At 38.7% G+C, this 24,466-nt stretch overlaps 1 protein-coding gene across 7 annotated transcripts in view; it reads right to left on the reverse strand.

Moving 5' to 3' along the window:
* The window catches only part of CNTNAP4 (contactin associated protein family member 4), a gene marked incomplete at both ends in the record, with an annotated part of 257,669 nt that overhangs the window by 5,585 nt on the left and 227,618 nt on the right, over positions 1-24,466 (reverse strand). For 5 of the 7 annotated variants that reach the window (XM_081215455.1, XM_081215456.1, XM_081215458.1 and 2 more), the window contains 5 exons: positions 305-523; positions 10,574-10,661; positions 11,502-11,635; positions 12,929-13,153; positions 14,617-14,856. In XM_081215455.1, coding sequence (XP_081071581.1) covers positions 305-523; positions 10,574-10,661; positions 11,502-11,635; positions 12,929-13,153; positions 14,617-14,856 — 906 coding nt within the window. The remainder of the gene's footprint in view (positions 1-304; positions 524-10,573; positions 10,662-11,501; positions 11,636-12,928; positions 13,154-14,616; positions 14,857-24,466) is intronic. The other 2 variants (XM_081215457.1, XM_081215459.1) reach the window with 2 other exon arrangements.

Here is a 24,466-nt window from a genome sequence, read left to right on the forward strand (position 1 = left end):
AGAGGGGAATATCGGTGAGTAAAAAGAAGAAATGTTTAAAAATTCATAAACTTTTTAAACCAGAACAGAATTATAGAGGTCAATGTGGGATGTCTGCAATTTTAACCTTAAGCAATGCCCACATGCAATGGTCCACAGGAATAAAGAATTGAGAATCTAGGAGAGAAATGGGAAAGGACTGAAAATTAAACAAAACCAATTTCAAGAAACCATCTCGAGAACATAGAGTCCCAGCATTAAAAGATTTTAATATCCAGTGGACAAGCTGTGTTTGGGACTGGGTAAAGGAAGAGCCATAGGCCACCTGCAAAGGAGTGTGTCCTCTCCCTTGATGTGGCATCAGTGCCAGCCTGGGCCACACAGCTGGACTCCGTCACGTGTCCTGAGATGGTGATGGGGGCTGGGCGGCTGCGGTGCAGAGCGGCCTTCAGCGGGACCACGTGGCTGACCTGCACAGCAGAGAGACAGCCCAGGAAGCCCTGTGCACCTGCCAGTGCCGTCTCCTGGTCCACGTCACTGTGTTCTGTGAAGCCAAAGAAACACCACAGGATTGATGACAGTGAAGGTGCAAACGGGCAATGCCACAATGGAATATTCCAAGTCTTGACAATGCAACAGCAATACATACTCAGCTGTTAAATTCCTTTTGCTTTTGTCTTTATTACAAGAGATCCATTAAATCTTTCCACAACTACTGGTGAGAAATCCCAGGTTAATAAAGACAAGTTTTTAAGTATGGCTAATTAAATATACTGAGAGCTCTCTGGAAATAATTAAAGTCTCTACAAGAATGGGTCAGATAATGAACTGATCAGGGTTCCTGCAAGATGTTATCATGTTAGAGGTTGTATCTCAAAAGCTTTTAGAGACTCTTAATTCTTCACGTACAGCAGTGAAAACTTTCATACCTCACTGACTTTTCTCCCTGTTTCACTGCCCACCTATCACTCAGACTGAGATGTGTGTGCCCCCTATACATAGATAACCCCCCTCCATTTTAATGAGCATTTAGTTAATGTGGAACTATTGTGGGACAGAGATTGGTTTGAGTGTCAAAATATTAATTCATAATTTTACAGTGAAGAAGATATTTCACGCTTGGCAAGCATGAAATCTAAACAAGGGGAATTAATTGTAGACTTTTAACATTCAAATGTTATCAGACTACGATGCATCCACCCATCCTATATGATCATAAAGCAGCAAGACTACTTTCCCCTGTGCTGCACATACTGGGACACCAACATTTGCATTTTGGTCTCTTCAAAAACGAATATAATAAATATTGTATTTATTGAATGCTTATTATATGGTAGGCACTATTCTAAGGGATTTGCATGCTTGTGTTTAAACCTTACAGTAGCCACGAGTACCCTATTCTAGTCACACAGACAAGACCCTTTAGGTTCAGAATTTTCGTGATTTGCCTGAGGCTAACTCAGCTGTTGGCATTGTGCACTGGACTCCAGCCCCGTTGGACTCCAAAATCATAAGCTTCTTTTGTTTATAATTGACACATTCTTTCCTTCACTCCACTTATATCTTCTGTGGTCCATTTTTTTTTTTTTTTTTTGGCTTAAGATCTATTCTTGAAAGGACTCGGGGCAGCTCCGTTCTGATTGAGCCTGTCTTGTTACATCAGGGTTTTTGAAGAACACTTCCTTCTGCCCCACTTTCATGCACGTTTTATACCTTTTTAATAAAAATACTGATTAGATGTTTAGCATCATGAATGTCACACTCTAAAAAATCTGAAAATTCGACAGATTACATCACTTTCCTGTTGTGCTGGGGGATATGGTATTCAGACCCAGGCATCCTAGCTCTGGAGCCTATGTCCTTACCACTAGGCTGTCCTGCCTCGTAGCACAAAGAGCCCTGAGAGGCTATCGCTCTGCTGCTCCGTGAGCCCACAGGGAACCCTCAACACCCAGCACCACACGGTTACATAGGAGGTGCTTCATCCACGTGTATAAACCAAAGAACTAACTTAGTCCCACCACACAGCAGCCACTCATTTGAATGGATGGAGATACATTCAAATATACATATTTTTAGAAAAAGACAGCATTCTTGCTTTGGAGTTCTTTGGTTTATTTTATTTTATTTTTACTTTAGCAAGAAATAAAAAGGAATATACTTTAATAGCAACATAATCAGAACAATGCTTTTCATATTTCTTCTACAAGGTTAAAATCTTGAATAAAATTTCTATAGACCTTAAAAAAAATCTTACCTTTTGAACAACAACAAAAAAAGTATAGAGATAAAATTCACTTCTCTTGTAAAAATCTGATATGAGGCAACTGTTAAAAACCCTACACCTTTAAACTGAAAATATTTACCTATTATAAAATATTGTAGAAAAAAGTTTTAAAATCTAAAACTTAAACTAGTCTGTCAATTAATATTTGTTTTAAGAGCTAAATATACAGGCAACACATTCCCTGCTGTTTGAGCATCTTACATTCTAGTAGGGGAGACAGACAATAAACATGTAACAGGAATGGATGAAAATTCTGAAGACTGATAATGCTATGAAGAAATAAATTAGAAAATGTGATGGAGTGTATCTGGAACAGAAATTTATCTTGATGGATTAGGTGATTTTTTGTGTGTCTATTTTAAGGATGACTCTGAACTGCCCTATTCTCTTAATCGTCTGTAGATAGTACTCCAGCATCTTCTGGCTCTATCATTTCTTTCTTAAACTTTGTAAGATTCCCTGTGATTTAGGAATTTTTATCAGATTGTCCCTGCTGTTTATCCTCTCTCATCTATTACGCGTAGACCACGGTGGCCCCTTTTAATCTGCAGACACAGGTTTTTCTTTAGCTTGGAAAATTTCATGTGCTGTGCAAGCAACTATTGTTTCCCTTTCATCCTTTTTATCCTCCTGGATGCCGAGTATTCACGTTGGGTCTCCTCTGCATGTTCTTTAACTGTTTTTAATCTCCCTTCTGATTTCTATCTTTTAGGACTTGTTTTTGTGTGGGTCAAGTGCTTCACTCACTTGCTCTTCCAGGGGATGATTTCAAGTATCCACAAAGATCATTCTTTTTTAGTCTGGAAAAATCATACTTTTAGTTCCTCTAGGTCTTTTTGCTGCTTTGCTAGAATTTCCTTACAGTGCTCTTACTCAATTTCATTCAGGATGGGGTCTGTCTCCTTGAATAGCTTAATTCTGGTTGTTTTGGTTTCTCTCTCACTTGATTGCTGTTGAATCAAGGGTTATATATAGGATTGTTTTTCTCATCTGCTAGTTGATTCTCTGTCACTGCCTTCCTTAGGTGGCTGATGCCCAGAGAAGGTAGACAGGGTAGCAGCTGTCCTTGTCAGTGAAGCTGCCATCCAAATGCCCACCCGACCTCAGGATAGAGAGGACATGGTCCAAATTTCAGGATTCAGGAAATCCTCACATTTCAGGTCATGCTCTCCTCGGCAAAGAGGGAGCACAGAAGCACTGAGTTTTCAATGCTGCCCTGTCCCCACGGGGTCCAGGGGTCTCTGCAAGCCAAGCATTTTCCAGGATCCACACAATTCAGGGTCTCCCTCAAGACTCTTCTAGGCTGGTCCCCAGACTCTCTTCCAACCAGAAGCAGGGAGTCTCACAACACTGTCTCACTGGCAGCCCCCAGGCACCCCACTTGGCTGTGATAGACCATCAACTCCCTTGTTTCAGGAAAGTCAACGGGTCGGAACGAGAATCTGGAGAGAAAGGGAACTATGGGACTTTGCATCCATCTTCTCAGAGTTGAGTCCAGATGAAGTTAACAGCTATATTAAGTTGCTTATAAGCAGTACATAGTATCAGAGAGCTGCACTGACAACTGTGTTCATAAAGCCAGGGAACAAAAACATTGATCTTTCCTATTATCTGACTCCTGAAATGCCAACAACATGTAAGGGTTAGAACAGGACAGGTGGGGGAATTGTAGATAAATGCCTCTTACTTCATTGAAATCCTGATAAGACAATTATGTATGGGATGTTTCCGGTTAGAAAAATTCTTAACTGACTCAGATTTTGCAGGTGGTCTTGCCTGTTAAAAAGTTAGCCTCAACTGTATCTTCCAACCAAGGGAATGGCTTCTGCTTTTGCAAAGAAATCTACCAAAAGTTCTACAAGAAATAGAGTAACAAGAAAGTAAAATTCGTGTGAAGCGCCTTTCTACTTATTACGCAGAGAGAGGACTGTTTCTGGAAAGGATATGAAGTAAATGAAGAACAATTAAAACAAGAAGTGCTTCATGAAACTTCTTGTGGCTGTCAAAACAACAACAACAAAGAAAAGCAAAACAAAACAAATAACTCAAAAGAAACCTAAGTAGTTTGGCCATACCTATGGAAAAGGGGCCACCTTAAAAAAGGATCTCAATACCTTTAATCCATAAAGATAAAGAAAGCTTGCCAGGAAATGGTGCAATGAATCAAAGGAGCAGTGCTAATGTCCAGCAGGACATTTTTACCATCACAGGCAATTACAACAAGGATTCAACAACAACAAAAGTTGGTGGAAAAGTCAAATGGCAAAGCAGACAGCAAATACTGTGTGGATAAAGGAGCAGGGTTTTTTTATAAACGGTATTTAGTTGCCAACCAAGCCTACTGCTCTGAGATACAACCTTGAGAACCTGATTAAGGTACAAACTATTTATAGTGAGGCATCTCGGGGTAACCTGAGCTTCTATTTTGCTTTCAGCATGACCTGTGTCATCTGAAGTGTCATTTGACTGGACATTTACAAAATCACAGTATCCTTAAGTAACTGAGTTAAACTTTCTTATGTACCCTTTGGCTTTGAAGCAGGTTTTATATAAAATGTCCCTGAGCTTGAAGTCTGTTCCTGAAGCTATTCTGTGAGATGCCGTAGATATCCTCCTCCTCCTGACCACATACTTTATTTTACATCTGGCCCAGATCTCCACTGCAGAAATCTGAGTTACTTCCTGACTCTGCAGCCTCAGAAGAGAGAAATGATCCCTATGTGGTCACTGCCTTTAAATATACCAAAGCTACTGCTCACAATGAGTGAAAACATCTTCAGCCTTTTAGAAAACTCTTCTAACATAAAAAACAATCTGTAAACACAACTCTGAACTTAATCTGATGAGTTTTGGATAAACAAAGCAAATGTAACGCAGCCTATTAACTATGGAGGAATATGAACCCAGTTTATCTGATGCAACATGGCTCTTCCCACCAGGATGTACCCACCGACTTTTGCTGTCAGTGTTCTTGCACCATTACATCCCTGACATAAAAAAGTAATAAATAGTCGTAAACTTCACTCAGCCTCTGAATAGTAATTTTCAGTCATTTTGTAATAGGTTAAATTATATCATTATTCAAAACGTGGGCACATTTGCTATAAGAAGTTTTATGCAATTTCAAGGGTATGCAATGATCTTAATTGAGACTTTTTTTTCATGTGGTGGAACTGTGACCCAATAAAAGCTTAATGAATTAGCAAAACAACTTTATACCTGCAAATTTCCTTTGACTAATTACATAATTACATCGTAGAGAGATGTCTCTTTATATGATCTTTGAGTAAATAGGTCTCTTAAAGGAGCCGATTGAGGAATCATTCACTTTGGCCTCAGTACTTAACACATTCTGAACATGCTTAGCAAAGAAACGACATCAGACCGCCCGCCTCTTCAGAAGGAAGAATAGGAAGAGAGGAATTGCTTTCTCTCTGTCCTCCAGTACTCACTTCTACAAATGAGAATGGACTGTAGGAACACTTTTCAGCTCCAATCATCATTAACAAGCATTACTTGGGGAGGGTGGGAGGGAGGGAGATGCATGAGGGAAGGGATGTGGGAACAGATGTATATGTATGACTGATTCACTTTGTTATAAAGCAGAAACTAATTAAAAAAATTAAAAAAAAAAAAAACAAGCATTACTGGCAGCTATCAAGCAAGGAGGATAATTTATAGGTAACAATATCTTACTCTGATGACATGGAAACCATCTCTAACCCTCTTTTATACTTAACGGTCAACACGAGCAGAATTCACAGTTCACTGTCTTTCTTCTCACTAGTGCTATAGACCATCATTAGGCTAGCCGGTCCAGTATCTCTTCGCTGTGGCTGTGCCCTCTCTCCACCCCAAAGGTCCTGTATCAGTACCTCCTGTCAATCCCATCCTCTCTCTCTCATCCATCAATGCCTGGTCTTTAATAAATTCACACACACAATAATGTAAGTCCCTGATAATGGCTTTATTTTTTACTTATTCTTGGTACAGGTACATTTTAAAGCATGTCAGTAATTAAAGAAAGAAACAATTGCTTTCTCCTTTTTATTTTAGAAATTATTTGAGTTTTATCATTGTATGAAGGCTTCTAGATTGTGGCAGCTGATAAATATATAATTTGGGATTTGTGACTTCGGCTTTTATCATTTAGTATTTTTTGCAGTGTAAGTTGAGCTCTGTTTTACGATGTTTGAAGGCCAAGTGAAAGCGATGTAGGTGACATCCTTGTCAAAGGCGTACACTTGCACATCCCACCTGGAGCGTGTAGTCATGATTATATGTGCGTCTGACAAAATCCCACTGTCTACCTTATCATGTGCTCCATAATTAATACCAGATAAGATGTTTCAGCGTCATGAGTGCTCTTTGCTTTTGGAACATGACACTTCTGATCGATGCCGGGGTATCAGGATGAGGAGGAGAGCTGTTTCTAAGTTTCTAGGTATAGCCAATTCAAAATGATGTAGCTGACTGTCTGGAAATGATTAAAGCCGCCACAAGGATGAAGTCATGCTAAGTACTGAAGATGGTCTGTGACATTTTAATTATTAAAATAGTCAAGCTGATGAATACAAAAAAATGATTTTAAGTAGATTCCTTACTTTTCTTGCTCTAAACTATACATCTCTTTTAAAATGTGCTTTTAAAATAACACCTCCATTATCGTAAGAGATGTTTCACAATATATTTACAAAATTGCAGTGCCCTTAGGTTACCTGGCTCATGTTTTTTCCTCATGTCAGGGCTCTTAAGTGAGTTTTACATGAACGGTTCCTGACACATTGAGATTGTTCTCAAAGCTCTTCATCGGAGACTGAGTAGATGTCCTTTCCTAGCTGACTACAGACTTTATTTACATCTGGGCTGAACCTCCACTGCAGTAATCTGAGTGTACTCCCTGGCTCTGTGGCCTCAGAAGAGAGAAATGATCCTCACTGGTCATCAATCACCTCTAATATACAAAAGCTACTACTCAGGATGAGTGAAAATAATCATCCAGCTTCTACTCGAATAAATCATAAAACTATTCTAACATATAAAAGTATCCAGATACAGAATCCAGAGTTTAATTCTATAGTGAATTTTAAATATGAAAAGCAAATATAATGTACTTTATTGAATACAGGAGTATCTAAATTGAGCTGCTTGGCAAACAGCTGGATCATCTCACCCCGGCTCCTAATTACTAATGACTATTAATACCAAAGTTATTGAGTCTTTAAATATTTCAAGTGCAGTAGGGAGTTAGAGATGGTTCCCATGTCATCATAGTATAGCTTGATATTATTTCTAAAATGTACCCTCCTTATCAACATCTGCTAGTAATGTTGATTAATAGTGACAGTAATCCAAAATTATTCCGATGATTCTTCCTAAGTTTAAGAAATGAGCATTGGAGAAAAGTGAAAGAGGGGAAGAATTTCCTTTATTTCTGGGTTTCCATCTAAAATGGCAGTGGATGGTCATATCCTTAAGTTTTTGGTTGAAAATAGGCAAATTATAACTCCAAAAAAAAATTGGTCAATGTTCTTTTCTGCTCCCTTAAAAGAAATATTCAGAAATTATAAAACGAAACAAGTATTTAATTTTTTTTTTTTTTTTTTGGCTGTGCTGCCCAGCTTGTGGGATCTTAGTTCCCTGACCAGGGATTGAACCCGGGGCCCGGCAGTGAAAGTGCCGAGTCCTAACCACTGGACCGCCAGGGAATTCCCACAGTATTTTAATTTTTTAATTTGGAGGATAATTTGGAACTATTTTATCCCAAGCAACATAGGGTACATTATACTCAATTAGATACACAGGAACATTTTGTATAATGATTATCTATATGCCCACTAACCATAAATTCTGTGAGGGCAGATGCAGTGTCTGCCTTGCTGAGTGGCATTCTCTGTGTACACAACAGGTGATCACAAAGTATGTGCTAAATGAACAAGGGAGCCAAACAGACTTACAAAAATGAAAAGCATAGTTGATAAGTGTGGGCACATGAGAATGTGCCTTGCAGACCTCCAACTAGATGAGAGGAATTGGCCAAGGGCCCCAGCTGCTGGGCTCTGAAATCCATCCTCATACTTGGGCCAGTGCCGTGCTTCCCATGGGCTGTTCCCAGCCAACAGCTGATCATAGTAGGGACTCTAAGGCAGACCCATCCTTTGGAAACATGGGACTCCTCTGATGGATGACAGACTCATGGGCTCCCCAAAGACTGTTTAACCTTTGTTGACTGCATAGAAGTCTAGGACGCTTCTGTCTAACTTTCCCTCCCTCTCTCCTTCACTTGAAGGCAGAGCTGCATGGCATCTGATGTCTCTCCCAGTCTTGGCAAGCTCTCTCCCCACATTCTCTTTCACAAGTGTCCCCTTAATAAAATCCTCACATGGTTAATTTTGTCTTGGCAATGGCTTCTTGGAGGACCCTGACTAACATAATAAGAAACTTCAAGATTGAACAACTCTCTGGAAAACTACTAGTTCCATTTACCATCAATTTTGCTATAAATTAATATACATACTACAATATAATAATATAGTATGTAACATTTTGTTGTAAATTCATATACCACACCATATGACCATAAATTATTAGTCTCCTTTGAATTACAAATGATTTGAATGTAATATTAGTCCTTGGTCAAGATCCACACCTTGGGCACGTACCAAATAAATTCTTACTTTTGAACTTTAATCTTAATTTTCAGCATGAGTGATATGCATTTTAATAACACTCTGTTCTTGAATGAAAACATTAACATCTTTAATTCCTTATTAATCTGCAATATTCATTATAAAAAGGGAAACAAATATTTATATAATGAATGCTATTATTCTACTGTTTGATTAATACAATCCTCCTCATAAAATACAGATCAGTTTCCCAATTCTTTTATGTTTGACTTATTTCTATTCACACAAAATATTTTCATCAGCAACTCTGGCATTAAATTTGAAGATGTTATTTCTTCAAAAATATGATTTTATCAACATCATGCATAATTGTTAGAATTTTCTATCTTGAATTTACATTTTTATGTAAAATGCCTCATCTCAGACCTTGCTAGACTGAGGAGCTCTTGAAATCGGGATTTGTTATAATTATCTGATTTTTTAATTACTGTAGTTGAATTTATGTAACTTATACTATGAAACTCACTTGGGATATTCCAATTAAGCTTCCAAATATCTAAGTAGTACTTTGCACATATTTTTTATCTCCACTATAGCATACTGGAAGAACAAGGCAATTGATATTTCCCCTGCTTGTTTGGAGAATAAGAGCGTACAATACTGGTGCTTATCATAGTACTAGAAAGCCTATAAATATTTACAAACTTAACTATTAACCTTCTCAAGGGCCAATATTTTGATCATTCACCCATAGGTTTGATCAAACATTCTTAAGATTCTGAGATTATGTACAGGGAATGCAAGAAATGATATATCAAGGTATAAGTAACTGAAAAGGTCAAAAAAATAAAAGATTCCATTTATTATCTTGGACAAAATATTCAAGGTTAGTGTCAAATATCAAACTAGGAATGAAAACCAGACTACAGAAAGCCTCCCACCCCCACTTTTATAACTAAAAAGAAAATCTCTTTTAAAATGTACTGCCCCACTTTCCGTTTAGTCCTTGCTGGCAATTATTAAAAAAAGAGCACATATTTTGATGTTAAAATGGCAAGAGAATGTTTCTACTTCAGTTCTATTATCAGAAGTAACTAGTGGATAGAAATAAGAATTATAAGGCATTTAGATAGACACTGGGTTATAAGTCATTGGGTTCTAGCAGGAGTGGCTGGCCACTGCATCTCAACAAGGCAAACAGGATCCAGGTCACAACCTAAAGCATATTCACTAAGCAGCAGAAAAGCAATTGCTTCCTCCTCCATTTTCTTTTAGATCTAATCCTAGTTTTATCATTAGATAATGGTTTATATATTTGGCAGCTGACTGATACACAGTCTGTTATTTCTACTTTTATTTGTTATTCTTGAAGTGTGAGGGCAATACCGTGTTTCGTTATGCTGGACTGATGCATGGCACACGCCAGAGTGGCATTACTATCAAAGTAGCATGCTTGCTCATCTTGCAAAACGTCCCTACTCACAATTACATATACCCCTGAGAAAGTACAGCTTCTGCCTTGATTATCATTCACTTCAGAAATGAAATTACGCAAGAGATTTCTTTTGGCATGAATTTGCATGTGGCATGTGTGTGTGTGTGTGTGTGTGTGTCTCATGACTCTTCTGGTCCATGTTTATGCATCATGATTAGGCGAAAGGCCATTCCTTTTACTTACCTAGAATCCTGCCCAGTACAAGGGATCTGACCGCACTGAGTTCTGTACCTGATGCAAGGTGGACTTGTCTCCTCACTTTCTCGTCAATCTATAAAATTGTTACATGAGATGCAAACATCCAAACGGATGCCGTTGTTGAGAAGAGGACAGGAGGCAAAGGAAGACAAAAGAAAATGATAAAATAGGCAATAGTTAATATGGCCCCAAAGATTTAGGAAAACAAAGTTTAAAGAGTTAGCCATTTATACAGGTGAATACTACTTTCTAAACGATTCTATGCACCCTCAGATACCAGTGCACCCCACCTTCTGTCCCCTTATATCACTTTATTTTTCTCCACTGTATAAGAAAGCCAAAATGGGGAAAACCAACAAAAAGATACAAGCTATTCTCATCTTGATATTTTTACTTAGCTGGGTATTTTCACTTGAATCATTCAACTAAGAAATTTTCCTCTATCTAGAGGGCTAAAACATTAGTGCTTTTCTTCAAAAGCTGGTAGAGTGAATAATTCAACTTTCTCTGCAGTAATTCACATCATTTTAAAATTTATTCTGATATTGCAATCATTAATTTCTATGCTAGAATTATGGTTGCATGTACACCCATCTGAAGTAAACTGGTTTCATTAGAGTAGCAATGGTCCTACCAATAGCATATTATGCTAAACTAGAAAGTATTTCCCTCCTGAGTAAAACAAAACAAATGGGAAAGTTTGGCAATTTTAAGTATCAAATATTAATAATATTTTGGACAGAATCTTATTGCTTAAAAAAACTGAACACGTCTGATGGTCTATGATCTATGCAAGTGCAGCAACCGAAAGGATGTCTTTGTTTAATCTATCCATTATCCAATTTCTGCTGTAGGTCCTTCTTGCTGGGGAGCATAATTTTAACCATTGCTTCTGTTGCATTTTCTCTATTACCTCCACAAAGACCACTGCTTCTTCTCTGTTAATCTTTATGTGGTGAAGCTGCCCATCAGCCATGTTTTTGAAATCAAAGTTAACAACATCGGGTTCTTGATGTCTATTTAGCTTGTACCTGATCTGCAAACTTCCTAAAGTAGGGGGGAAAAGTTATATTTTAGTTAAAATTGTATTTTAAAAACTACTTAAAAAAACTCGAGTCCTTTTTTGATATTTATTAATTTCTGGGGGAAAATTCACAGTAGTTCATTTGGATGTACACTTTCCTCATAATCCCTAGAAGTCAGTTTCCATGTGAAATTGCACTATTTTCAAAATCAAGAGCAAATATGCTGTGAATAAGCAGGCTCTTTCCTGCAAAATTTTAATTTGTCAAATATGTGATTAAGCATTTGCAAATCTCTGTACTAGCCTCTAACTTAAAAAAATAAGATTTAGTATATTATGAAGTGCCAAACTACTGTGGAATATTGCAATAACATTGTTTCTATAATCTCATCTTTCAAAAAAAATATATCTACCATTTCTGAAATGCAACTGATGAATGGAATTATTATAAGCAAACACTACTCACTTAATTGCCGGCATAGATGTCAATAAATTTACTTCACAGGATATCTTCCAGTTTAACAGAGAAAATGTCTTAATATATATAGATAAGCTTCAAGCTCAAAATGTATACAGTGAGGAGAAATATACTTATTGAACAATATTATTTTGATTTTGGTGTTCAGTGCCCTTGGGCCATATTTGATCTGGTTGAAATGATATATTCACATGTTTGTATGTTCGTTTGCTTTCCTCACCCAGAGGATTTACTCATAAAATTTTTATCTCTAATCCAGATAAAGGGAAGAGAACAATAACAGTAAGTGGTTTTCTGTAGCACACACGTCCTAAGCCACATACCATTACCCTGCATCGATGTACTAGCATTTCCCGTGACTACTTTATTGCCGAAAATCAGAACCAACAGATTATTTTGTGGACGTTTTCTTATACATAATGCTAGCTTGCTAACATTCTCTCAAAACTTCTCTACTTTGATTCGAAGGAAATTACTTGTTATGTACAAATAGGCATCTTATTTCAAAATGAACCACAAAACTGATACTGATACATGGAATAGTAAAGTGATCCTAGCAATGATAAAATATAATAAATATTTTAGCTACATAAATTAAAAATTCACACTGATTGTGTTAAATTACCAAAATTATAAAGCGATAAAGGCATTTTAAGTATTTTAAATAGTCCTTTTAGATTAAGTCGATAGGACAGTACTGAAAACACAAAACTGAATACACAGGACAGGCACACTTTTTTTCCTGTTTGTAGTTTGAGAAGCGGGAGCATGAGAAGGATCCACATTGTTCCTGACCTAATGTTCTGACCCAGTTTTCTCTCCTCTGAACAGCACTCACCATTTTTGGCAATGATAACTGAAAGGTATTCTTTATAAAAGGAGTTGACGTAGAGCAGCAAGCTCGGGGTCCGTGTGGTGCGAAAGCTAAACTTGATGGTTTCTCTGCTTAGCCTCATGTCACCGTGAAATGAAGCCGCGTGGGAGCTGGAATTTTTACTTAGGGAGTAATTTTCTTGAAAATTGTAAATCACAGATGAGCCAGATCCAAAATAGGCAGAAATCTCTGAAATGATATGCACATTTTACATTAAAAAATGTAAGAAGGATGTTGTCTCAGTTATACTGATACTTTTTAAATTAAAAAAATAACCATCTAAACTTTTAAAAATCATTTTACTTACACGAGATTAATATCCTAAATTCGCACATAAACACACACACCCACACCCACACACACACACACACCCACACACACCAAATATATTTGTATAAAAGTGACGAAGGTGGTGGGAGAGGTAACTAGCTCGGGATCCCAGAACTCTGCTTTCCTCCATTACTATACAGGGCAGTTGTTGAACGTGAGCTTCAGATGATGCTCACGGATAATCAGCAACATCTCCACTCCCTCAGAGCTTTAGGTTTTTTGCCTGTTTATTATTTTTACTATCTATAGATACACGTTTTAGATACTACATAACATGTGGATGCAGAATAATATTCCCGATTACACTTAGCAAGATGAACTGGAAATCATTTAGATTCAGGAAATAAAGACATCCTCTTACAAAGACATTAGGATGTAAAGACATAGGTCTTAGTTCTAACTTTAAACGTGAGAAGCATAGAATGGTAGCAGCAGTGATTGATTACCACAGGTTGATTTCAAACGATAACTTATTCCTGATAAAAAGCAGATGACTTGGAGAGTGCACTTTGGCCAACTTTCCATTAAATAATCTCAAATGCTTTCATTGCAAATCAGGGACTGCTTCAATTTGCAGCCAATTTTCGTTAGCCTCCTTCGGGTAAAGGTTCAGTAGCCCAGAAACACTTAAATAAAGCAACTGAATTAAACTGGTTGACATTTTTCTATGAGGAACTAAGCAAACGTTTGTCTATTCATGGAAGTCTGTTCAGAGCGCTGAGTACTACATTCAGTTCGTTCCTTCTTCCACGACACGGATCAGTGAACAAGACCAGCTGAAAAAGAGTCCACTGTTTCACTTCACCAACAGACAGTCGGCATTTCACAGGGCAAAACGACCGAGTATCTCTATTTTGTTACACATCAATACTGAATGGAAACGTTATTTATATTCCTGGAAATAATATTGGTTTGGTAAAACAACAAAGCTTCCTAAATGTCTTTGCATTGCTGACCATCTTCAAAAATAACAATAATGCTTTTAATGATTTGAAAAATGAGAACTGCCCAGGGAACTGGTTGTTGACACCCATATTACTTAAGAGCATTAGCTGTAGATAGAAAAGAGCAGACGGAGCAGCCAACACTCTACAACACCTAGAGGCGACTATTAGAGGGTTTACCATCTATAAACACAGCGTTCAAAGAACCACGGCAAATATTTAAGTAATGAAATGTCATTGGCATAAAATAGGCAATTTGCCAAAAAGAATTCAGAAATGGAAATACTTTTGTTTCAAATAGCTACAGAGAAAAAGAACTGCAGGAGGCTTTATTCACGTTGGATTGTCTTGCTGCTGGGGCACCCGCGTCACACTCACCGTCTGAGCAGAACGGCCCTGTGTATGCAGAGGAGGTGCAGTCACAGGAGAACCCGCTGGGCTTTTCCCTGCACTTCCCACCGTTGTGGCACAACCTCCCGTAGCTGCTGCAGTGCCCTCTGCAGCCCGGTTCCACTCCGGGAGTCACCTTGGCTCTTTCTTCCAGGTCCAGGGCCATTCCGTTCAACTGCAGAGACCGAATGCATCCCAGAAAGCCCCTCTGTCGGGTGGCTGTTCCACCTAAAAGGGAAATACTGCAAATGCAAACACGTTCCTAGGTGTTTTGTTCAGGATTTTAAGACCACACAAAACTGAGGCCTCACGGAGGGCGGCCAGAATCATGGCCTTAACAGAGAACCACTGGAGTCTGAAGAGCCAATTTACTTTTAGAAGCACGATTTGTGACAAAATAGTAGAAGAATTCAAAAAGATAAAAGATAAAACATTGATTCATTTTCCCCCAAAGGTTGAATTTGTTATAGATTTGTTTTCTAAAAGAGTTTTATTACACTTTAAATTGGACATTTTTTTAATCAGTCTCTTTATTTTAAAGAACTTGAAGGCTCTTTCATTCAAAATAACAGTGATACCCATTGATATGCTTATGTAGAAACTAATCTTTTTCTTGCAATTTTAAATAAGCATATATGTGTGGGTAAGTGTGGTTCGTCCTTCACACTGAAACCTGATCCTGATGCCGGGACAGTTTTAATTTAGTGAGAACTATGAAAGGAATCCTTGAGTTTTTCTAACTTGACAGTGCGTTGATGTGATCTTTTGGTTGTTATCTTTTCATCAAAAACACACAGCATCAGATTGAGCACCAGAGTATTTGCTTCTGTCAGGCATATTTCCCAGTGAATTTTTTCTAAGTGTTGGACCAGTGTTCATTGTTAAAGATTCTCAACGAAATCAGGAAAGGGGATTAATGAGGACACACAGTGGTGTAACATTTATTGAATAATATGTAACAGCATGTATTTACCAAGTCACCCTTGAAGAAGTTTACAGTGTTTGGGTAGAATCAGACCCCGCTATTCTAAGGCAGAGGTTCTCAAACGTTAAGGAATATGAGTACTACACGAAAAGCCTTCTTAAAATACAGGGTCAGGGGCTTGTCCCAAGAAATACTGATTGTGTGGACCAGAAAAAAAGGCTGTGAATCTAAACGGTCAACAAGCACACAGGTGAACCTGATTCAGACAGTCACTTAAAGCACTATCTTAATGGGAATGTAAGCTCTGGGTGCACTTGCACATACGTTGGTGCCCAGGAATACCATAAATTAATGCTCAGAATTTGAAGTAGGAAAATAGTGTCCTCACCTAAATAATCTGGGCGGTTTACCCAGAGGCAGTTAGGTGGTCTTGGGGCCTCTCAAAAGGAGCTTCATCTTTGAACAGACAATGCTGCCTCACCTCCAGGATCCTATACCTGCTCTGTATCTGTCCTCTCTTCCCAGAATGTGTTAACTCTCCCTACCTGCCCCCCCCCACTTCATTTGGCTAGTTCCTAATCTAGCCTCATTTACCTAAGGTCTCCTATTCTCAGAGATTAAACAGGTTTTTTGGTTTTGGTTTATTGTTTGGTATTTCAGAACCAAAATTTGGCCAGAAAGACCCTAAATAAGTACGTCTTTGTCATCATCTAGCAAGCTTTACTTTTGTACAGTGTTCCTTGTATATTATCAATGTATCTCCATCAAAATACACATTCAATAAGGGCTGTTTCAATCACACTATATTCCCAGAACAAAGAACAGTGCCTGACACATAATAGCTGTGCAATAACTATGTATAATTATAACTAATTATCAATTAATATTGATAATTATTAATTCTCAATGAATTTACTGTTAATAAATAATTAACACACTCATTCACTAAACCGACTGTACCTTAGGAGTAGGAGGTGGGAGCTTGGTGCTTCAAAAGTTGAAGAGAGATACAGCCTTTCCTCACAGGGATGTTTGGGTCCCTGGGACTGAGACTGTCGATAAAACTCAATGAATATTTCTGAATAAATGAATTCTATGTTTTTGGATAATGAAACACCATGAAGAGGACAATAAAAGAATTTCTGAGAATTCTGAACTCATGGTACTAATGCTATTTAGTCATATATTTCAAATGACTGTATTTAAATATCTGTATTCAAATGGCTTCAGTTGACACAATTTGTGCCTCTTCAATGAAGAATCTGAAAGTCTTAAGGGTGTGGGTCATATTTTCTATTTATAAATCCAGATGAAGTATGGTATGGAGCCAGACATCTTACAATTCCAGTTTATGTGGGCAAGGAAGAGAAGGAGCTGCTTTTATCCCAGAGTTTCAGAATTGCTGACACAACTCTTTCATCCCTCCTACATTTACTCAATCTCCTGCCATCCTTGAAGTCTCTCTTCTCCCCTTACCTTGAGGACATCTTTTCTCTTCCTTCCACATCAAAGCTGCTGCTAACTCAACTCAGTAAGAAAGTCTAGGGCTCAGTCAAGTCTGTGACAGAGATTCTTTCGGCATCCTTGCTAGAGTTTTCTTTCCTGGGAAAGGAAAGCAGCCTGAAGCCTTGGTTTTAGCTTTGGCCCAGGCACTCTTTGGAGGAGGGCCAGATGCTGTGAAATCTGGATTAGAGGTGTATTCCTGGTGTAGTTCATTGACTTTGTGTTACAGTATTTTAAATCACAGTGTAGAGTTGATAGTACACAGTAACATTAAATCATGGCCTGTTATGCATTTGTCACTCTGAAACATCTACAGTCTCTCTGATTTAGGGGTTTGTCTCAGTCCACCAGTGACATAATAATAACTAAATAACCCAGAGTCCAACAACTGAATAATCCATTTTCACTGGTTCCAATTCATTCATTCTTGTTTGTTTTCTGCTGTTTTGTTTCAGATGATGAGGAACTAGAGGCATAGAAAAGTCCAGGGACTAGCCTATGGGCATAGCTGAGAAATTTTAGAATAAACACATTTAGTCAGAGGCAGAGTTAAGACTAAAACCTACAGTTGGCCTTTTGCTACAAGGACGCCCCTTTCCTCTCCATATAAGAATATGGTCAAAGAAGAAAACTTCCATTTTCTTCTCCTCAGATCCCTTTTGGTTTGAATGGCATTTCAGTTCTGCAAGCTTTATTGAGCAGCTCTTTGCTGGACACTGACATTGGAGGTACAGAGTTACATGCAACTAACCGTGGTCTCAGAGATCTCACAGTCTAGTAATGTATTTAGACAGAGAGACGTCAGCACAACGTGATGTCAGTGGCAGAAATAGGTACCCCGTGGAGAGGAAGGTCAGAGGATGGGGATATTAACAGCTGAAAATACACATGTAGACATGTGAAATACATGCCTAAATAGCATTCGTAATAGTGAGACAAAAATCAACAGTTTTGTAAACAGGACTTCTTAATTCCGTACTTTTAAAGAGTTAATGCTTGCCTAATCAAACAGTTTTAAACTACATTTTTAAATTACCAAAAAAAATGTAATGTCTAATTAGATATAAACATTTGTAGCACACATGTATTGAGGATTTTTACTTTACCACTGGGTTTCAAGTTAATAACCTTTTATTTTAAGATGTAACTGTTCAGGAAAACATGACTAATGTAAATAGGATTGGGCTTGAAAGCTTAATTAAAGATTCCAGTGACTTTTCCAGGTTAGAGTATGTCCAATTAAAATGAGTTGCAGTTTGATTAATTGATTCTGGATGTTTCTGCTGAGTTATTGTATTTGGAATTGTCTTCCAATTAATTTTCTATCAATTTACCTGCCATATTATATCAGATATAATGGATTCCGTAACTTCACAAACACTGAGTATTCTGTGAAACAAATACCCAACGTTTCTATGTGGATGAATATAACTGAATCTGTGCCCTTACATAACAGTATTGGGATACTGCACCTAAATAAGTGCACAAGGTGCTCAGTAGAGACTGAGCCCAACCCCTGTATCACATTCTACACTCTCAGGAAGTGAGACTAAGTGACAGATGCTACTGTCACGGAGTACAAGCTGGCTCTTTCCTATGCCAATTTTCCACTACTCTTGTGGCAGGAAGACCTTTCATTTTTTAATGGCAAATTATTTATGTGCTGTGCTTGAATATTATTGAGGATTAACTGGGAACAACTGTGTAATTTGCCCAGGGGCCTTAGAGGAAAAAAGAAATCAAGATCCCCACACTTCTCTTTAAAATCCAAAGTTACAGAAGCTTGTCAGAGTACAGGGGTGCTCTCTGACCAGGGTGCGGTGCAGAGAAAGGCAGGGAAGGTCCTGATCATGGGTCACCTGGGGGCAGGGAAGTGACTGGGCATGAGGGCTGGGCCACGACCAAGTCAGGGGACTGACGGGAAAAGCGGTCCTCTGTACATCACGCGTTGGACCTTCAGTCCTGTCCTTCCCAGCCATCCCCTAGGTCTGGGGAAGACGCAGCCTTGCGGCAATGATGGTATCAGTTAGTGTAGAAAGCTGTGAGCCTGGAAGCCCAGCTATACTTTTGCCATGGAATGTTCCTCACTGAGCAAAGCCCTGGGCGGGCTGGGAAGAGGAGGACTGTTCTCCCTCACGTTTAAAGAACGATCATGGTTGAAAGAGGCAGGTGGTGTAAGCAACCGTGTCACAGGCAGAAAATTCCGTCACTTTTCCCTAAACCAGAGTCAGTGGTGAGCACACGTCCCAGTGGTAGTGGCAGCAGGGAAAAATGGGTCTACTCAGACTTCAGGCCACAGCACTGTCTGGTTTGACCATACTAAGGTCTATTTCAAAGAAATGAATGTTGGTGGTATTAGTCATATTCTCTGATCTCAAGAGATCCCATCTGAATTCTGATTTTAGTCAACAGTCACTCAGATTTGCTCGCTAGACACAGAAAAGTACACTGGGAGCTTCTTTGGCTAATCATGAAAAAGACATCTCAAGGAGGGGAGAAGAAAATAATTGAAATAATGATATGATTACATTAAAGAGAAATGTGACTTTTATTGTACTGCACTTTGGTAATGAGGGAACATACTTACGACTACAAAAGAAAATTAGTCTGTAATAAACATTATTCAAACATAAAGTTGTTTGGCATTCTCTTCCTGTAACTATATTTTAGCCTATCAAAAACAAACTGAAGGGCTTCCCTGGTGGCGCAGTGGTTGAGAGTCCGCCTGCCGATGCAGGGGACACGGGTTCGTGCCCCTATCCCGGAAGATCCCACATGCCGCGCAGCGGCTGGGCCCGCGAGCCATGGCCGCGGAGCCTGTGTGTCCGGAGCCTGTGCTCCGCAACGGGAGAGGCCACAGCAGTGAGAGGCCCGCGTACAGCAAAAAAAAAAAAAAAAAAAAAAAAAAAAAAAAAAAAAAACAAACTGAAAGCAAAAAGAAAAAAAATCTAGAATATATTCTAATTAAGAACTTCTGCTCATCAAAAGACACCAGTAACAAATGTGAAAATGCAATCCACAGAGAGAAAGGAAAATATCTGTAGTGAATTTACCTAAAAGGGACTCATCCAAAATATATAAAGAATTCTACAATTTGTTTTTGAAAGAGGACAACCCTGTAGAAAACAGGCAAGAGATCTGAACAGCCACTTCACAAAGGACGCTGCCCAAATGGCCAACAGAGATTCGGTAGAGTCTCCTGATGCTTGGCATACACTCATTCCTGTGACCCAATAACTCCATCCCATGTACACACCCCACAGATATACAAGCATATGTTCACCAAAAGACCAGCACAACGATGTGTTTGTAATATGCAACTTTGAAAGTACACAAATGCCCATCACCAGTAAATAAATATCTTTGTACTGGCACTGCCAGTGTCCCAAAAGCTCCCCAGGCCATATGAGTGTGTAACTAGGTTGAAAACCAGCTTTCAGAGCTTCAATATGCTTAGCGTTCAGCATTAACCTCTGAGTATGACATTTAGAGATTGTTTGCTCTTGATACTTAATAAATATTTGTAGATTTGATGCAGTTCAAATGCAAAGCAAATGACTCGTGAGTCTACGTCAGGAGTCCTTACTTCTCCTTCAGGCTCTGGTCCCAAAGTATCGAAATGAAGTTTGCCCCATTTAAAAACCTGTCAGTGAAAAATTTAGGCTGCAAACAAAAATTTTAGAGCTGGTTGAATGAAAATCAATTCAAGGCTAATTTAAGACGCTTCTAAGAAAAATGCTGAGTTTACAAGCCAAAACAGAAAATGACCACTGTCACCATTCAGCTTAAAAAAATGATTGATTCTCTTCTCTGCCTCATTTCCGTGGTTGGAGCATGTCTGTGGGTGTAAAATCACAGCAGTGACTCTCAACATTGAGTCCTCAGTGTTTACAAGGTCAAGGGCATATGTTAATTACACCAATCAGCATCACATTGCTCAGCTTCTTTTTTAAGGTAGGGGATAGCACCTCTGAATAGGACTATTAAACTAAGACATGTCATAAATCACACACATACATAAAAGGACAAAGTGAGAGAACGTGAAAAGGTTGGTAAAGACCCAGTGCCATAATTTAGAACAAGAATAGAGAAAGATGGGCTACAAATAGGAGGGGAATCATCATTTTTACACTGAAAAGCAATGTAATGGTTGAGATTATTTGGGGGAAGGGAAGATGTTCATTGCATTGTTGCTATTGTTTCTCATCTGACTATCACACTACATTAATGTTAACTTTTTCATACAAGGATTTTTGTTCATTATTTTATTACTCCTTCACTTCACATGCCATCCTACAGTTTAGATTAGTTGAAGATAGTTGTGCCAATATTGGGAACTGCAGGGATTGTTAGTCCTTCTGTTATAATTCTGTGGTGTAGACTAACACTAGTTGAATCTCCAAAACTACCTATCATTTCCTTATTCCTATTTCAGTTGCCATATAATTGTTGCCCAGCTGAAGCACGTTTTTAGTCATGCTTTCTATTTATTTTTACTGATTTTGCTCAGAAGTTAAAGCATTAGTCTTGCCTCAGAGTTTTACTCTGAGATGTGAACACACTTTATGACTGGTCTTTAGGGGAGAGAGTGAAGCAAGCAATGGAGGAAAATACACTGGATTCTTTCATGTTATCCTATTGCAGCAGCCACTTCTGAGAGACTGCCCAAAACTCTAGTCTCAAAAAAAAGTAACATCGACAAATATCATCAACATAGGCCTGGCTATGGTAGCACAGGGAGCTGGAGAAAATAATTTAATTCAAAATTAACATATATTCAAGTATCTGCAACATTCTACTTGTAGGTAAAAGTGTTAAAGATAGTATCTCAAACAAACAAATTTCTACATTATCGAAATTTCTACTGTTTCATATTTGTAGTACTATAAAATAACTTCATTTAGTATTTGAAATATTCCACAACAGGTTTAATGTTTTGTGCTGTATTTGTTTACAAACAAGAAGGTGAATTTTTGGTAAAAGCTGCTAAATGCTGGGGTAATAACATAATCTAACTTTGACAGACTGATACTAACTTGGTCTTTCAGTTTTGCCCTGTATTTATAAAAACTGTGTTTCCACATAATTTAAAACATCATCATCATCATCATGATGTGTCTGAATTTAAACATTTTTATTAGGGAAAAGAAGTGATGCTGAAAACTGTAGACTTACTCTTTGCAGTTATATATATCTCATTCATTTGTCCTGATACCCAAATACAAATGATAGTCGTTATGCACGGTTGAAAATACTGGTCAGTCATAATTATTTTTTAATATGGATGGGTGAACTACAAATTAAACTCTCGAACCTGTAAGTAAGGGAAATGAAACTGCCCTTTAAAATTTTAACCAGAAAATCAATTATACTGGATTAAAGCGGAGCCAGTCACCCAAGGATCACTGGCTCTGAGAGCAGACTTAACTCCAACACTCTGAAGGTATTAATACACGGGCAAACAGTTTCTAAGACAGTGTCCTTCTACATCTGACACGCTGGCACAGAACATATGAACAAAGCAGCCAGATTTCCTGGTGAGAGTGTGATTATGGGGCGGGTGGAACCTCGTTGAAGGAGGTGGGATATTTTCTCTGGACTATGAAGAAAAACCAGGGGTCTTTTCCAGCCTGGCACGAGTGTGGTCTGTATTGTATATATGGGACCAGGGAACAGCTTTAATCATGCTACAAGTTAGGATTAAGGAAGAAAACAAGAAAAGTTAACTTCAGGTGAAATTAAAGACTGAGAAATGATGTAACGCAAAGACCTTGCCGAAGGATATTAGCAGGAGTAAAAATAATGAAACACTAATAGCGATAACTGACTCCCTAGCAAGTGGTGTGCATCTCCATGTAAACTATGTCCCCACTCTCTTTATCACCATTTCCCCTTTAGCCCGTGCCACCACGGTCTCTCATGGGGACTAATGCCGTGGCCTGCTCCTACCCTTTCCTTCCATCCATTTTCCTCACAGCAGTAAGAGAGAACGTGGAAAACGTAAATTAGACCATGCCCCTCGTCTGATCCTTTAGAACAAAATCCAAATTCCTCACCATGGCCTTTGCACCATCCTCCTCTCACACCAATTCTCTCCTCAGACACCACGACTTACTCCTTAACTCCCGAGAAGCTCATTCCCACCGCCTGGAACTCTCTTCCTTCGGATATCCCCAGGGTTCCCTCTTCTGCTTCATCTGGCCTCTGTTCCAATGTAAGGTCCTCAGAGAGGACTTCCATGAACACCCTACTTGACATAGAAGCCCCCCAAACCAAATTGTTGCCTGATGCCTTACTTTACTTTTTACTTTATTGTATTTATCATTATCTGAAACTTTATATACATACACACACACACACAGACATATGTGTGTACGCATGCCTGTGTGTGCATATGTAAATTTTTTTTTTTTTCTTGCAGTACGCGGGCCTCTCACTGTTGTGGCCTCTCCCGTTGTGGAGCACAGGCTCCGGATGCGCAGGCTCAGCGGCCATGGCTCACGGGCCCAGCCACTCCACGGCATGTGGGATCTTCCCAGACCGGGGCACGAACCCACGTCCCCTGCATCGGCAGGCAGACTCTCAACCACTGCGCCACCAGGGAAGCCCTGTAAATTGTTTTTATATATATTTATATACATATTGTTTTTTTATTCTTAGTTTTTACTCTTTTATTGGCTACCTCTTGTCTCTTCCACTGAAACATACTCTTAATGAAGGCAGAGAACTACTTTTGGTCTCGGTAGTGCTACATTAAACTAGCTGTAATTATTACTAGTTTTTTACTACTTTTCAGCCACTTTATGCTAATTCAGTATAACCTTTTAATTATAATTTAAATTCTATTGAATCTTCCTACAGGGGAAAGGTATTTTCATCTAGAAATAATAAAAACATGCTGATTTGTTTGATAGTAATGTTGTAAGTTGACAAATAACTTTTTTTTTTTTTTTTTGCGATATGCAGGCCTCTCACTGTTGTGGCCTCTCCCGTTGCGGAGCACAGGCTCCGGACGCGCAGGCCCAGCGGCCATGGCTCACGGGCCCAGCCGCTCCGCGGCACATGGGATCCCCCCAGACCGGGGCACGAACCCGTATCCCCTGCATCGGCAGGTGGACTCTCAACCACCGCGCCACCAGGGAGGCCCTTTTTTTTTTTTTTAACATGAGTCCATCTTTAATATTATCACATTAACCACTTCAATTTACTGTTACCTATGAGTAGGAAGGAGGGAACTGTATAAAGAGATTTTTATTAACAGATGTAACTTTTTTTTCAGAGATCTTTCTTTCTGCCTTTCCTTTTTAATTTTCAACAACTTTGACTTAAACATAAGAAAGATTTCAGTTTTTAAAACTTTCAAGTAACACAATCATCCTTGAATTTAACACACGTAGGAATGTTAAAAGC

The sequence above is a fragment of the Mesoplodon bidens genome, assembly GCF_964165515.1.
Source record: "Mesoplodon bidens genome assembly, chromosome: 18".
NCBI lineage: Eukaryota > Metazoa > Chordata > Mammalia > Artiodactyla > Ziphiidae > Mesoplodon > Mesoplodon bidens.